Below are 16,999 nucleotides of genomic sequence, written 5' to 3' on the forward strand. Positions count from 1 at the left end.
CATGAGTTCCAGTCATTTATTTAACGTTTTATTAAGGTTACGAGTTATAAAACTCAGATGTTGATGTTCGGATGATGGAGGGGCTCCAATATCAAATCATGAAGGCAACACTTTATCAGTGTTACAGTTCAGTCATCCAGCCCTCAGTAGTTTTCCATTGATCCTGCCTCGGCCCCACTCAGCCTGTCAGCCACACCCACCTCATCAGTTCACTCTAATCACCTGTGCACACAGCTGCCTCTCATCACATGCAATCAGCCCAGCACATAATCACCAGCTCCACACTCACTCCTTTGCCAGATTGTTTTGTGCCATGCGAGACTTTCAAGCTTTCTTCTGCCTGTCTTCACGGTACCGACCTCGCCCTTCCCGTATTCCCTGCTTCGTCTGCATCCTGGTAAATGGACCCAGCCTTCTGTCCCTGACCAAGACTTTAGCCTCTCCTGATTCCTGTTTGCTGTTTTCTGGACTGTTTGCCCAACCGCCTGAGTCTCAGTAAACCGTTGAACTTTTACCACTGTTTCTTAGTCCTTTGTACTGCAATTGGGTCCATACACCACCCATTACAATCGTGTATAACGTGTGTAGGAATTTTACACACAATACTTTAGTCAAATCAGAAGGACCTCACAGAGTATATATTGCGTAATTCAAATTCTACAGGAGGCTTTCTGCAGTCAGCAGAGTCGTTGGCAGTTTAGTGCACCAGCAGGCATTTATTAACAGAAGGACATCGAATGATACAGACGTCTGGAGAAATGATCTATTCTCTATCTAGAGTAACTGTGTGCAACACAGTACCCGTGATCAGAGGCAAGAAGTTCTGATATCTATTCTAACTACTCCAGTATTTATGCTTGTTACAAAGGCGTGGTTATGTGTCTGCTTGTGCATGCATATGTGTAATTCAAAAGTAGCCGTTCCGACTCCTCCATCTTCCACCCCTGCGCGTCAGGGTATCATCTGTTCAGGGACTCTTCCTCTTTATCTGTGAAAGAAGCACATACTCTCATCCTCCCTGTCCCCTGCCTCCTTACATGGTTGTTCCTGCCTCCTTATATGGTTGTTGTTTGCGAACGGCAATTCTCTAATCTCAACTAGTTGCTAGGTGCGTTTGTACAAGCTGGCTATTTCATTGTCTTTGTGACCTTGACTGACAGCCAAAGGTTTGGGTGCTGATGTTTTGCAGAAAGCAGAAAGCTTGAGCCTGGACTAATAATCACACTATCACACTCTTAAATGATTAAACTTATTGTGTCTTATTATCACACATTAATCATTACTAATACACACGCTAACACATGATTATGATACTTCACTCATTGATTATCACACTCTCATTAATCATTACTAATACACACACTAACACATGATTATTAAACATCACTCATTGATTATCAATTCTTCACGTGTCAACACTTTGACCAACCACCCTGGTCCTGCAGTACAGGATCATTATAATATCACCTGTGGAAGTTGAAGGTCCATTTTTTTTAATTTTTTCTTTTTTTATCTAGAAAGCCCATTTGTTGTGCAAATTGTAATTTAGGTTACATTTGCAGGGGGGATTTGGTAAGAAACTGCGAAAAAGACCAAGATCCAGTTCTTACAATGTGTTCAACCTTACCCAGAAAAGAAGAGGGTAAACAAAGAGACCAGAAATGACAGGAAGCATTTTTGACTATTATTGGGTTTGTCCTGTAGTGCATGGAAAGACTTTAGCCCCTCAAAGCGTCTCTGTTGTATTATTTCAATTAAATGTTATTTACAGTGCCAAATCATAACAAAAGTTATGACACTTAGAGTAGGTCTAGACCACACCCCATGACTTATTTATGATTTACATACTATTCCCCCTTGAGTACACAGTGGCAACCTTCCCTTAATTATGCAGGAACATCGAACAGACGGTGCTAATGACACTGTGCTCCTGAAGACGAGTGAGAGAAGAAAAATAAAAGCATTCAGACGACATCTTCAGTTTTGTTAGTGAACCCAAAATCACAGTTACTATATCAATGACATTTGATATATGACACTCAAGACAGCCACACCTGTAAATATATATAACTTATAATTAGCCAAATAGCTGCTGTCACCCATGATAGTGTTTTTACCAGGGTGCAAATCATGGATGCACTGGTGAGAAAACTGAGACCTAGTGAAGTAGAAAAAATGGAAATACTTAACTAAAGTACCTTGAATTTGTATTTAAGTTTGTTTTATTTGTTTTGTTTTTACGACTGATAAGTGCCAATGATTCAGGAAAAGTTGCATAACTACCACATGTATGTCTGAACTCATTAGACATCATGCAATCATCCCCACAACCCACGTCAGACACGGTCGCAATAAATAAATAAATAAATAAGTCACCTCATAACATGTTACAGAAGTAGATGATGTAATGTAGGAACCTCGATATGAACTGCTCCTCTGTGGAAGTCTGTTATTCCTTAACCCCACCCCCCATTTTTGGCCATCTGCTAAGCGTTACAGGAGGAGAGTGTGAGATAAGAAGTTTTTATACCCCTTTGCAATGTGAGATAAGGACGTTTTACGACTTTTGCCCTTCTGCTAGTGGGGGTCTACTCCCAGGATGAAGAACCCTTTCCCTTAAATCAACATCAAATCTGACCGTTAATTGAACTAAGTGTCGGTCTTTCCCTAAGGAGACAGAGTGACATCCAGTGGTAGGACGGGGTAAGAACAAGGACTCCTGTTAAAAAGTTGGAAAAACAGTTAAAGTTTGCTGTTTCATCGCAACTAGCTGTTCAAAGACATTCTTTAAATCTGTAACTGTGTATGCTTTATTTGTACCTTGTTCGTGATTATGTTTATGTGGTTTCAGAAGTGCAAAGTCTCTGTTTAGTCCCTGAATATTCTGTGTTTTAATAATGCTTCCATTCACTCGGTCTGAAGATTTTGGTTAAATTGGATATGAGAAAGATTAATAACGGAAAATCACCCAGAGATAGTTTAATCTTCCCTGTTAGATTGTTGGAATATGAAGCCGCTAATTCGCTCCGAACCAGGAGGTTGGGTCAGCCCAAGACCCCACTTCTTGCGCCTCCGGGGGGTAAAGGATCACCGGCAAAGGTGTCTTTCTCTCTTTCCCCTCTTCGGCTCTTCCTGCGCACCTCCTATTCAGTTGTCTTCCGTTTTTGTTTTTCTTTTGTTTCCTTTGTTCAACTTCGTTGCTCAGGAGTTCGCAAGAAATGTTACTTTATATTTAGTTTTCTTACTAAAATGTTTTTGTTAATCTATTTTTATCGCGCGACTTTATTCGCGACTTTGTTCGGCCGGCAAGGTACATTGAATTCTGCGCGACACCAGCTCAACAGAATCGGTCAGAACTTCTTTCTGACCACTAACAACTGCCAGAGCCAAGCTCAACTGGCTCGTTTCAACTCAAAAGAGCAGCGTCTCTACTCCGAGTTCCTCTAGGTAGGCTGAACTTCTCCCTTCGGCCTGTGAGCTGTCATCTCTGTGTTGCAGGGTTCTGATAACTCCAAGCTTGTGTTCCAGGTGCTGGTGGGAGTCAAACAGTAGATACTGATCTGTGTGAGTGGGTTTTCTGTATACACCAATGTGGAGGCTCCTGTCATTCTCCATATGGACATCACAGTCTAAGAAAGGCAAACTATTGTCCTTGACTTCTTCTCTGGTGAACTTGATCTTTCTGTCCACTGGGTTTATATGTTCAGTAAAAGTTTTCACCTCTTTGGATTTGATTTGAACCCCTGTGTCGTCCACATCTGAACCAATGGCTCGGGGTTATTCCTTTGAAGGAGTTCAAAGCCTTGTCCTCTACCTCCTCCATGTATAGATTTGCCACAATAGAGGCTACTGTTGAACCAATGGAACAGCCGTGTTTCTATCTGTAAAAAATGGCATTAAACTGGTAATATGTGGTGTTCAGGCACAAATCCAGAAGTTGGCAAATGTGGTCTGGTTTGAGATTTGTTGGGTTGTGTAGGGAGTTTTCCTGTGTGAGCCACTCTCTTACTGTGGCCAGAGCCTCCATGGTTGGAATACAAGTGAACAGGGAAGTCACGTCGTAGGACACCATGGTTTCATCTTGATCCATTTTTAAGTCCCGGCCTTTTGGATGTGGTGTGGGGTGGTGCCAGGATATTGGCTATGTGCTTGATAATGTTGCAAGTGACCAAGTTTATGCTGCTGACAATGGGCCTGAGCGGGGCTCCTTCTTTATGGATTTTTGGGAGTCCATATAAGCGGGGGTTGAGTCCTGGGGATAGAGCCTGTAATATTGTGATTTGTCAATGACCCCTTCTTTTTCCAGAGGACGTTTACTCCAGTGAATGACCTAAATACTTCTTCGACCACAGAGTACATTCTGTAGCGTTACCTTATTTGAACACACCTATTCACCTTGTGATATAAAAGGCAAGCTCATAATGAAAGAATGTCAGCAATCTGTTTGCGCCTGTATTGTTTTCTGAGTCTGTGTTGCGCAACAACACCTGGCACCGAGCCTGTTCAGCCTCAAAATGCCAAGCTAAAAATGGTTTTACCTAGATCAACATCTTTTTTTTTTTTTTTCAACCGTTTTTCCGTGATCCGGTCGCGGGGCAGCAGCTCTAGCAGGGGACCCCAAAGACGCCACCTGGGGCCTGTTTCACAAAGCAGGTTTAGTGAAAACTCTGAGTCTGTTAACCCTGAAATGAGGGAAACTCTGAGTTTTCCGTTTTACAAAGGGAGGTAACTCAAACCAGAGACAGAGGGGTAACTCTAGCCTCATTCACAAAGAGAGGTAACTTAACCTCTCGTCAGTTACCATGGTAACATGCTCTCTGAAACTAACCTGGTCTGGACCAGGTTTTTCTCAGAAAACCTTGAGTTTCTCTCTGTCTCCGCCCTCTTTCAGCCACACACAGTGTTTGATTTCCTCATTCATTCAGTCAGCGGGCCAGTTTTGGCGTAGTATAGTTCCGTCTGTTTTTTCAGAAAATCACTGCAAAAATCAGACATTAGAAGTTATATTAGGTGGCGACTATTTCACTACCATGGCGTGTCCTTTTGATAACGATCCCGTGGATGAAGGTGCAGAATTACTGCGCAGAGAATTAAATATTCGTCAGGAGATGATTATTAAACTATTGATTATAGATGTTCTTGCATTTCCAGGCAATTCTCTTTTTGAGCGGTACCGTTTCATATCACAGCAGATATTCTGTGTTGCGCTGCGTTTTTTTGCAAACGGGAGTTTTTGTATACAACGTATGAAAATCATTCAGTAGGCCTACATTAGAAGTTATATTAAGTGGTGAATATTTACACTACCATGGCATGTCCTTTTGATAACGACCCCGTGGATGAAGGTGACGCATTGCCGCAAAGAGAATTAAATATTCGTCGGGAGATGATTTTCAGACCGCGCATAGACGTCCTTAATAACCTGCAGCCATAATTACAAAATGAATGAAATGGATCTTTTGAGCAAGTTGAATGTATTTGACTCAGCGTTTCCTAAATATAATCCCAGCTTTTCTTGCAATTCATAGGTTCAAAAGTGTGTGCATTTAGTTGGGTTACCGGTATATAAACTACTCCTATATAGCCTTCTGATCCAGAATATCATCTATAATGCGAGGGGGCACAACACCGTTTCATGTCACAGTCCATCTCATCCCTCACATTTCCAACATTAACAACCAGTAATGCTCTCATATCACAGCAGATATTGTGTGTTGCGCTGCGTTTTTTTGCAAATTAGAGTTTTTTTGTACAACATTTATATGTTGTATAAAAAACAGCCACTTATGGTAATATTTACTTTACCATGTAAAACATGCTCAAAATGAGGCGTCACTATGAGATTGTGCCGATGTTTTACCTGTTTGAATACCTGTATGTTTTTAAGTTTCATCTTAAGCTGCTGCCAAGTGCGCTTCTCCCCCGTGTGAATGCACCTAAATGAAATAAACTAATAGGCTCCCACTCAAGCAGTTCCCCCTGTGATATTACTGTGATTGCAACAGGACTACATTTAAACTTATGCACTGACCCGAGCCGCAATGTTCTCCTGCAGCAGTGGTGTAAACCTGCTCAAACTCACCGTATGAGCGCATTAATATTTCCAATTTAAGTTGTAGCGTAGCGCTTCGCTTCCCCGTTGCCATGGTGACTTGACGAATCAGGGCTTCATTGATGCTGTCTTTTTTTACTTGTGGTGCACGCGCTTAACTCCAGGTCAAACTACTCTGAGTTGATCAACCTAACGCAAATCTGCTGTTCTGAAACCGAAAACTCAGAGTTTCCTATCTTAGAGTAGATCAACTCAGAGTTCAGGGTTAGACTCAGAGTTTTTTGAACCTGCTTTGTGAAACAGGCCCCTGAACTGGCTCCTTTCAACGCAAAGGAGCCGCGGCCCTACTCCTAATCCCTCACGGATGGCTGAACTTCTCCCCCTCTCTCTAAGGGAGACTCCAGCCCCCCTCCTGAGGAAACATATTTCATATATATATAAATATATTTGTTTGTATAAATGTGTCCATTCATTCTTGACTGATGGCTTAGTGAAGAATTGTGCAAAGTGTTTCACACAGTCGCATTTGAGATTAATCATCTTAAAAGTAATTTCAATCAGTTGTGAATACATGTTTTCCCTTTGGTTAACACAGTCAATCTATAGCAGCTCATCTTTTTTCCATTAGATCTGTGTGAAATGTTTTGAAAAGGGTGTGACCAAAGGAAAACACATTTGAAGAAGACTTCTGCTGTTCCAAGAAGGTGCCGATGCCTATCAAGTGGATCCTAGTGTCTGTAATTTGCCTTGCCATTGTCTCTAAAGCAGATGCCTGTGTACACTTGAGTAAACATACCATAACATGTGTGGCATTGTCACATGTGGATTTTCACAGGGTTGTATTTTTATGTCTTGCCTGCAGCACATTGGTGAGTTGTGTTGATTTATTGCTCTACCAACAATCTGAAAAACACCAAAAAACAAGTTTGGGGAGTCACAGTCTTTCAAAGACATATCCAACCTCAGCCAACTTTTAAGGGCAGGGATCTTGAAGCTCCTGTATAAAAAGAGAGACAGAGAGACACATCCGACGCATCTGCCCGAGAGCTGAAACAACCCAGAGTGGTTCAACGCCGACTTCCATCTGCAGAACTTCAACTCCTGGCTGCTCCACTCAACCTCTGGACGGTAAGACAAGCTGGATGCTCTTCTTCTGTCTGCCCAGCTTCATGTAGACGATGCTTATTATGCATTTACAGGATTACTGCAGTATTCTTCTTCTTCCATCAAGAGGCCAGTCCGGTCACCATGCATTTATATATTGCTTAAGAAGGAGGTCAGGTGGATGACTGGGTCAAACACATACCGGACTTTCACCCTGGGGTACAGATGACTTATTTTAACCCAAATCACAATATTTCCTAACTAATCATGTCATTTTGCTGCGTAAAGCTAAGTCATGTTAAAAGTGTGTTTAAAACTATGATCACAGAGCGTCAGAAAGGGTCGGTATGTGTCGAGCAGTGAAGGAGAACGGATTGCAGCAGTTCAGAAACGATGATAATCAACATCTGGGTAGAAGCGTTCAATGCCAACATTTTATTCTGTACTCTGGGTTGAAGATGGAAACTCAGTACAACGTCCACAACATTCAAACCCCATTTTGGACTGTGGCTTCAGGAAAACACAAAAACGGCATTCCTTCTTTACATGGAGAAGCGTGGTTACCCTTATACACCTCTACAACTTATTCGTGATCTTTTAATTCATGATCCTCATTCTAATCCAACTATTGTTTGTTGAATAAACTACAACTTAAGGTCATTAGTCTGAGTCCATTTCATGGATTTTAGATAGTGTAAGAAATCTTTTAATAACCTGATGCAACATGCAAGAAAGACATTAAAATACTATGAATATACTGCACCTTATGCTGTGTGTATTTGTGTGGTGTTGGGTGTAGGGTTCTTAAATACTAAGTACTTACAATGTGATCTGTTTCTCTCCTCAGCAACACTTTACGGCTGAGGCTCCATCATGGTGAAGTCGGGTGCACTGCTCCTCCTGCTGGCAGGTAAACTACCTTTAAAAGCTTTCACCTCTTGAGAGCAAAACCTTTGTTTTAAAGGCATTTCATGAACAGCCTATATTTTCAACTGCAGCTTCTTAAGGACCTCTGATTTGACACATTTCTGGTCAAAAATCAATGAGTGCCATTGGGTAAATTTCCACTGGAAAACATCTTTAAAACATATATTCATGCATGAAATCCATATAAATGACTAAAGATATCTTTAACCAACATAAGTAAGTCAAGTTTTGGGCAGTTTAGTTTTATAGAGTCAGTTTATTCCTCCACTTGTTCATGAGGCACGTCCCCTTTAACTTTATCCATTTATGAATCACTGTTTCACACTGAAGGGACATATTTATTATATTTTTTATTTTAACCTTTTGCATTAATGAATGTCAAAAGTTTAATTCAACAGTAACAAAGTTTGTCATGAATATTGATGTTTAATTATATTTCTTTTGCCGTAGTTGCCGTCAGCCAGGTTGACCCTTCACTCTCCCAATTAATAACAACAATCACTGCTTCTGGAGACGTGGACATCAGTGGCTGTCCCATCTCCTATTATGGAAGGGAATACGCATGGCTGTCTGTGAGTGAATGCAACTTGTTATCGAACAGTTTGACTGCTGATGACTGTCTGTTAGTAAAGATGTCTAACACATATTTCATTTGATTTTCCTGCCGAGAGTTAGATGCTAAGTTGGACATCACTGTATGTCTGTACAGTAAATATGAAGCTACAGCCAGCAGTGGTAGAGCAGGTTGTACCGCAGGCCGTAACTACGATAAACAGTCAATATTAGTCCATAGTGTCAGGAAAATCCCTGTGCAATAACCCAAGCATCCACTTCCCAGTAAATGATACATTTCTTAAATACTCACTTTAACATTATGAATATTGATTGAATCATAGCTGTATACTCTGTCTACACTGTCATATCCACCCACCTCATGTATATGAAGCGGCCTGTTACATTAATATATCAAATTCATATAATTTATTTAGTCTGCCAGAATTCCTAAACCTGACTGCCTTCTTGTACCTGTATCCGTCTGCCTGCCTTCTTGTACCTGTACCTGTCTGCCTGCCTTCTTGTACCTGTCTGCCTGCCTTGTTGTACCTGTCTGCCTGCCTTCTTGTACCTGTATCTGTCTGCCTGCCTTCTTGTACCTGTCTGACTGCCTTCTTGTACCTGTCTGTCTGCCTTCTTGTACCTGTCTGCCTGTCTCTTGTACCTGTCTGCCTGCTTTTGTCTGCCTTTCTCTTGTTGCCTGTATTCCCAAGCTGTGCCACATTCTGCACCTTCCAGCACCTTTAAAGCTCCCTAATTCACACGTGAACGCTCATCTGTTGTTAGAAATCGTCCAGCACATTAACACAGAGTCATTTTTACACTTCTGTGTTTGTATGGATCAAACAAAGCAGATTACAGGTGTTAGTTATGTATCTTCAGAGGTGCTGGTCGTAGGTAGGACTAAAACGTTTTGCACCATAATAAGAACAAGAATGTAGTTCCCTGATGAAATGATGCCCTTTTTTTATTTAAAACTCCTCTGAATATTATTGTTACTTGATGGATTTGTTTCTGTTTTTTCAGGTGACACGTAATCCAGGTTCAACCTTTGAAATCTGTTTCACCGATGGTCCAGGTCAAACCTCCCAGGACTGTCTTGTATGGTCAGATGGAGGGATTACAAACAGTGTCGATGTGTGGACTATGATTGAGGTAGTGCAGTTCGGCACTATCAGCTCTGTCCCAAACATCCTTGACGACTCATCCTGCAAAGTTACCTTCGATTTCATGGAAACCACCAGCCCTCAGGTGAGTCATCTACACTTCAATGTTTTTAGATTAACTGTGGTGTGGCACAGGGAACTTCAAATCAAAGTTTATTTTTATTTTGGAAGGCATCTCCTGATATTTTCTGTCTCATCTATTTTTGATTTTAGGCTGTATTTGAGCTCTTCAGGATTGAAGGTCAAACAGCTCTGCGGGTCGTGGTCGAGGTTATATTTTCTGGTGATCACATCGTAAGTAGGGCTTAAATCTAAATAAGTGCGTTCCTTTTGTGAATTATTAAACTAAATTGATGGCATACATCAATAATCACTGTGAGAGATATTAAAAGAATATTCAAATGGTTTTGGTAGATGAATGAATAGAAATTTAATGGCTGTACCCAAATCTTTGACTGTGAGAGTCTTTATTGAGCATGAGCTGCCACGCTATAAAAAAAAAACTTTAACTGTTAACCACTGCTTCACATCTGTGAAACCTGAAACTAGGCTCCACACAGACGCTTCTCAGATGCTTTGTTGTTTTGACTGTCTGCTCCAGAAGGCTTTGTTCACTAGTGTATTCAGACAATTACAAAGTATTATTACAAAGTAATTTATCCTATTTCAAGGTGCAAGGGTTAAGGGGTAGGGCTAAGGGGAAGGGGTGAGGGGTGGAATTGGGATGCAGCCTAATGACTTGTATAATTGCAAACAAAAAAAAATTTCAACTCCAGGCTCCACTGTCCAACCAGTAATACAGTATTAACTTTGATCTTTGTTTATCCTTTTCTAGAACATGACTGCAAAGGTTGGGGGCTCAGAGCTAGAGTCATGGTCATGGACTAGGACTGAGGCAATCAGCGAAGTTTACGAAGATCTAACTGGATGCAGAGACTCAGGTAGGCAAATCTGATGGTTCACATAGAAGAGACTGGGACTCCTCATCAAACAAGTGTTGTTATTTCATTTTCTTTAATTTTGCAAGTTAAATATTAAAAATAATTTCACAAACCTATCCCCTTCCAGGTCAAGTTGGTCTACCTGGTACAACTGTATTCGTGAATGATACAGACAACTGCCTCATTAAAGAGTGTAGCTTTTCTGGAATGATAATTCCGTATGGCTGTGGACCTTTCGAGTTTTGTGAGGGCAACCACGTGTAAGTATGTTTGCTTTGCTGCGGTTGTGATTATACAGGGTTAGTGCCATGATGGACCTTTTTAAAAATCAAAGCAACAACCCGATCTTTGACACTGTTGGCACACATTATCATTATTAGTGGCAGTAGTAGTAGAAGTGTTGTGTGTGTGAAGCTGTGGTCATGTGCTCCAGCAGTATATATAGTATAGTATCTATAGAAAATGAGAGACTCACATCTGTAAGGTTCTGTCTCTTTCCGTCCCATCAGGTGTACTCCATCCCCTCTTGTGTGCACTGTGACTGGCTCCTCAATCATCGATTTCTTGGGCAGAGTCCACACTGCCCCCGATCGATGTGCATACTTTCTGGTGCGGTTTATAAAGGATGGAAGGTATAGTGTCATTGTTGGTTTCAATGAGCAACGCCGTAAAGATGTGCCACTGATTGACTACATTAAGATATTTCTGCCGACTAATAACATTGCTCTGCATCAGGATGGAAGCGTTGAGGTAAGCTGCCAACTAAGAGTGAATAACTGCATCTTCATGTGTTTCCTCTTTGTTTGATCGATCACTGAGAATCTTTACGTGCCAGGAGTTACTTTGTGTTGATGTATTTAAAGTTCAGACCTGTGGTGATCCAATGAAACGGAGGCATACAAAGTTATTAGTGTGTTATCTCAGTTTCTATTTGTCATCATATTTACTTCTATGAAACTAAATCATCCAAGTTTAAAGATCTATTCTTCAGGTGTCAGATATTTAATTATTATTATGGCTTCATATTATCAATTTGATTTTATCGATCTTTTTTACTCCTTATGTCTGTGTGTGCACGGATCATTCTGTGGGATTTAGGCCGTGCATTCATAAATTCTTTATGTGAACCTTACAGTGTCGTGATTTCAGAGCATTCAACTCTAATGCATGAAAAAAGACGTAAACACTGCAGAGTTGCCACATGTTCATCATTTATGAATAACAGCTCTTTGAGGTTTTCTATCCTCCTGCTGGATGGATTTTCTGCATGAGGACTGAACGTTAAAAGCAATGTGACAAAGCCAAAATGTGATTTTGATTCATCTATTTCAAAATGTCTCAATCGTTGACATCCTCCGTCACTTCTGTCATCTGTTAAGTATATATGATGTTATGTATAACTTTGTGACATATTGAGTTCAAATGTGCTGTAACCTGAGCAAAAGATATCCACAATTATTAAAATTTACTAAGGAGAAGAGTGTAAGTGTGAAATATTAATAAAGGTGAAAAAATAACGATTAACATCCTGATAGGAAACCTCAAGCTAAGTAGGAAACAAGTGGACATACAAAGCACATGTATGTATTTGAAATGTTTGAGACAGTGTTCCTTCACAGATCTGTTGTGATGTAGGTTTTTTTTGGAGATGCACCGGAGCTCACCGACACGCCTCAGCTGTTTGAGGGTTTGGAGCTCACCAAGGACGAGACTGGAATTACTGCCAAGTTACCTCCATCATTTTCCAACATGACCATCTCATTTGATGGCAGAACTGCACGGGTGTCAGGTACAGACAAATGAATCCTGTCTGGAGTTAAAGAATGACAGCTGTGCTTGATAACTTCAGAGTTCATTCATTTCTTTTTAATTGTCTCCTGGCATCAGGATCCATTGATGTCCTAACAGGCTTGTGTGGCAGTACAGTTGATACCTTCTTTCTCACGTCTGTGGCGGATGAGACGTTCTTCCCAGGTGCTGAGGGGTACGACTTAGTCTTAACTTGATGCATGGTTGATTATAAGCTGTTCATTAATGTTGAATAGTTTCAAATGCAATGTTCTTTCCTGTTTGTCACCCCCTAGCTGTGAAATTCAACAAAGTGACGACCCCGACAGTACGATCAACTGCACCATCGCAACTGAACGGTAAGAACTGACCCATCACAAAACACTCTTTCATGCTTCAAACTGCAGTCTTCTTTCCCAAACCTTTCTAAGGTGCCATGACGCTGTCATATGAGCAGGGGGGAATCTGGAAGCTAAATAATCCTGTTCAGAAAAGTGCTCATTGACTCTCATTCTTCTTCTCTGCATCGCTGGAACAGCTGTAACCTCTTGAATGAGGCACCCTTCACCGCCTGCCACGACCACATTGACCCAGAGGGCTTCATAACCGCCTGCGTAAACCTGACCTGTCAATACCCGATGGTGGACGGTCTCAACTGCCAGTTTTTTGAGGCTTACGCCGATGCCTGTTTGCTGAAAGACATCCCACTTGAGTGGAGGGCACAGACCAACTGCCGTAAGATCATCCTTGACTTTCACTGATTCTGTTTCACACCATGAGATGTGAATCATATCCCCCTGCTGTTCCTGGATGAAACTATTTTTAATCATACAGATGAGAGAAAGTAGAATCTAATAAGGAAAATGTATTTAACTTGGGTTTAAATACACCATACACAGCCTTCAGTTTTAGTGCTGAAGCTCAGAAGTCACAGTGTAAGTCAAATATACCTCATGTACTCGAACAAAGAAAGTAACAAGCAGCCATGGCTGTCAAATAAATGCAGTGGAATAGAAGTGGAAGGAAGTTGAATTTAAAGAAGTGAATCAATCAAATACTAAAAATTTTGTTGTGTGTCTGTGTGTGTGTGCAGCTGTCCGTGAGGCGTTTTGTCCGCAGTACTGCAGTGATCATGAGTTCTGCGGAGAGAGCCTTGGTGAAAGGCACTGCCTCTGTCGGGCCACGTTTGCCTCCAACTACAAAGCAACAGACTCTTTAGGTACAGTGCAACAAGTGAAACAACCTCCTCAGACGTTGTAAACACCATTTTTCTTCTATGATAATTGTTTCATTAAAAACTGGACGTGTTTCTGCCTCCTGTAGCTCAGAACATTACCTTATTTCAATCAAAAGATAACATCAACACAGGCTAGCAGATACTTATGGAGCTCCTCTACCTCAGATGAATCCATATTGGAGTGGTGATGTTTTATATTCTGTTGGGTGTTCAGGCGATCCAACAGTCTGCGTGGAGAGCTCTGCCACTCTGACTCTGGTTGGATGTCTGCTGGCGGGGAAAGGGATCGACTACTCCACCTTACACCTCAATGACCCCGACTGCAAAGGACACATGGATGAAGAGACCCACATGCTGGCTTTCAGCTTCAATAGCAGCAACACCTGTGGGACGGAGGTCTTGGTGGGTGCACTCCTCTGTTTTGCTCTCTTCAAGCACAAACAATCCTCTCTTCCCTTTACCAAAAAAAGTATTGATGAGTGTCAGCCAGGCAGACTGTATGTTGTTATTTTCAGGACAAGCTCGGCATACTTCTTTTGGCTCCTGAGTGACAACACAGAGAGTGACTTATTGTCAATTTATAAAGTTGTTATTGTGAATGTGAAGCAGACGGTGTCCTATTCAAACATGACAGTGACTCTGTGACTGATGTAAGGCTGTAAACTCACCTAGTTTTGACTTAGGTTCAATCCAGGGAGGATATTTTCCAGCCGTTTCCTTTTTGAATGACAGAAAGATGCATGGGATTTAAGAACTGGGTGATAAAGACTCTAAACCCCAACGAGGGCTGTGAAAGCACTATGAAATAATCTGACTGCTGTGATGAAATGAACCTTCAGCTGAAAACAAGTCTGTGTTCCTGTCACAATATAGTCCAACAACAGCCGGCTCATCTACAAGAACACCATCACGACAGGCAACAGCTCTGACATCAGCTCTGGCATCATCAACCGCGACACTAAAGTAAACATCGACTTCTCCTGCTACTACACGGAGCCAGAAGGTGTCAGGAGTGTGTCCTTCAAGATCAAAGACAGGTGTGTGTGGAGCTTCATGTGGTTGTTAATGTGAAGCTTGTTGTAGTTAAAGTTTAAGACAGCTGAAGTGTGTGTGTGTGTGTGTGTGGATGTGTGTTTTCTCTCCAGCTCTGTGGTGAAGGAGATCGTATCTGGAGTTTGGAATTACACACTGATGATGAACGCCTACACCGACTCCAGCCTCGTAAACCTTGTCGACATGGACACTGAGATCCTGCTGAACCAGCCGGTCTGGGTGGAGTTAAAGACAGAGGGGCTGGATGAAGACATGGTCGCCATAGTGACCGACTCCTGCTGGGCAACCAGCCAGACTTCACCTGACAGCACTCCGCGACACGACCTCGTCACTGACGGGTGAGGAAAACTGTGAGACTTTGTCAGCGGCTGTAAGAATCAGCTGCTGAAGTCATCGTGTCTGTTTTCTGTTTCCTGGCAGATGCCCGAACTCAGCTGACACGACGGTGTCAGTGTTGGGAAACGGACTGGGAACGTCCAACGCCGTCACTTTCAGAATGTTCGAGTTTGTCGGCGAAGCAGATGAGGTGTACCTGCACTGCATGGTGGAGCTGTGCCCCACACTGGGCCAATCCTGTGCTCCGGTAAGCAGCTGGAGTAAATACTGAAGTAAAAGTAGTTCTACAACAAGGTCAAACTTACGGTGTTGAATCCACTTGTTTTAAAAATGTGTTTCAGAAACAAGTGTGTACTTAGAAAGAATGATGTATGTAAAACTTGTCTAGTATATAATGACTGTATGTAGCTACAGCTAAATGTGAGACTTGGTAAAGTGTCCTGGCTAACTTCCTCTGTCTCACAGAGCTGTGGTGGATAAAGCTAATGTTAGACTTGGTAAAGTGTCCTGGCTAACTTCCTCTGTCTTACAGAGCTGTGGTGGATAAAGCTAATGTTAGACTTGGTAAAGTGTCCTGGCTAACATCCTCTGTCTCACAGAGCTGTGGTGGATAAAGCTAAATGTTAGACTTGGTAAAGTGTCCTGGCTAACATCCTTTGTCTCACAGAGCTGTGGTGGATAAAGCTAATTGTTAGATTTGGTAAAGTGTCCTGGCTAACATCCTCTGTCTTACAGAGCTGTGGTGGATAAAGCTAAATGTTAGACTTGGTAAAGTGTCCTGGCTAACTTCCTCTGTCTTACAGAGCTGTGGTGGATAAAGCTAATGTTAGACTTGGTAAAGTGTCCTGGCTAACATCCTCCGTCTCACAGAGCTGTGGTGGATAAAACTAATGTTAGACTTGGTAAAGTGTCCTGGCTAACTTCCTCTGTCTTACAGAGCTGTGGGGGCAGCAGGAAGCGCAGAGCTTTTAGGACTAAATATGCAGAAGGAGACGCAGCCCTCATCACCATGGGCTGGAATAATTAAAGATCCCTTCCATGGTATGTATGAACTGAATGAGTTGTTTGAGTCGGATGATTTGATCAAACTGATGGAGCTAAAAATGTCCTGTTGGTGATGCCAGAGGAAAGGTCACGGGGTCATTCAAATCAAAAGGCTTCATCCTCTCAGTAGCAGGAGTGTGATGAGGAAAGTTAGCAACAATGTGACTATTTGAGCTCTGAACCTTCATCAGAGACAAAGTATAAATCCTGACTCATCACAGTTTTGTCTGGTCGTTCTCAGCCGATTCCTGACTTCTGATTCGTCCCAATACGGAGCCTGAAATCTCACTGCTGTGAAACAACGTCGGCAGATCATCTTCATTTGATCCACCTGAGATGGCAAATATTATTCCTGCAGAATCTGTGGGCTGCTGATTTAATCCACGATTCATGCTTTTTATTATTCTTTTTGAAATCAAACATAATCTTTGGTGAAATCATAGAAGTGAAGTTTTGAGTGAAAAACACGTTTAGACGGTTTGATTAACGTTGGGCACTACTTCCTGGTACTGTGGGTTCAAATATCTGTCTTCCTTAATATGAACTGTCCTTTAAATGTACACAGCGTAAATGCTACTGAGTGACTGCAGAAACTCAATTTTAGTGTTTAGTTAAAAACGTTTGTCAGACTCTGAAAGAAGGAAAATACCGATGCGAATGTGAACATTGAAGTTATTGCAAATGAAGATTGTCAGTTAAAACTGTCTGAGACGTGCTGTTGTACCATTATTATGTAATCATTACTACGAGCAAAAGAAAGACCAAAAAAAATCAATAAAGGTTGTGGGTAAACAAA

The 16,999-nt window shown here is 41.7% G+C and overlaps 1 protein-coding gene across 1 annotated transcript; it reads left to right on the forward strand.

Moving 5' to 3' along the window:
- Positions 1-7,066: 7,066 nt before the first annotated feature.
- On the forward strand, positions 7,067-16,999 carry LOC310964574 (uncharacterized protein). The gene is made up of 19 exons (XM_083937752.1): positions 7,067-7,180; positions 8,004-8,066; positions 8,534-8,655; positions 9,665-9,889; positions 10,018-10,098; positions 10,640-10,745; positions 10,873-11,005; positions 11,255-11,495; positions 12,381-12,534; positions 12,633-12,729; positions 12,830-12,892; positions 13,072-13,268; positions 13,627-13,752; positions 13,985-14,172; positions 14,644-14,807; positions 14,916-15,161; positions 15,244-15,406; positions 16,097-16,200; positions 16,445-16,999. Exons 2-18 carry the CDS (start codon positions 8,030-8,032, stop codon positions 16,184-16,186), a joined length of 2,433 nt encoding a protein of 810 aa, XP_083793878.1. The 5' UTR covers positions 7,067-7,180; positions 8,004-8,029; the 3' UTR covers positions 16,187-16,200; positions 16,445-16,999.

Source organism: Echiichthys vipera, assembly GCF_963691815.1.
Source record: "Echiichthys vipera genome assembly, chromosome: 23".
Lineage (NCBI taxonomy): Eukaryota > Metazoa > Chordata > Actinopteri > Perciformes > Trachinidae > Echiichthys > Echiichthys vipera.

Excerpts from the sequence above, each read along its gene's own strand:
- LOC310964574 (XM_083937752.1), top strand. The coding sequence starts at position 8,030 with ATGGTGAAGTCGGGTGCACTGCTCCTCCTGCTGGCAG. Across the intron at positions 11,496-12,380 it reads ATCAGGATGGAAGCGTTGAG|GTTTTTTTTGGAGATGCACC; the intron begins GTAAGCTGCCAA and ends GTTGTGATGTAG. Across the intron at positions 15,407-16,096 it reads TGGGCCAATCCTGTGCTCCG|AGCTGTGGGGGCAGCAGGAA; the intron begins GTAAGCAGCTGG and ends TCTGTCTTACAG.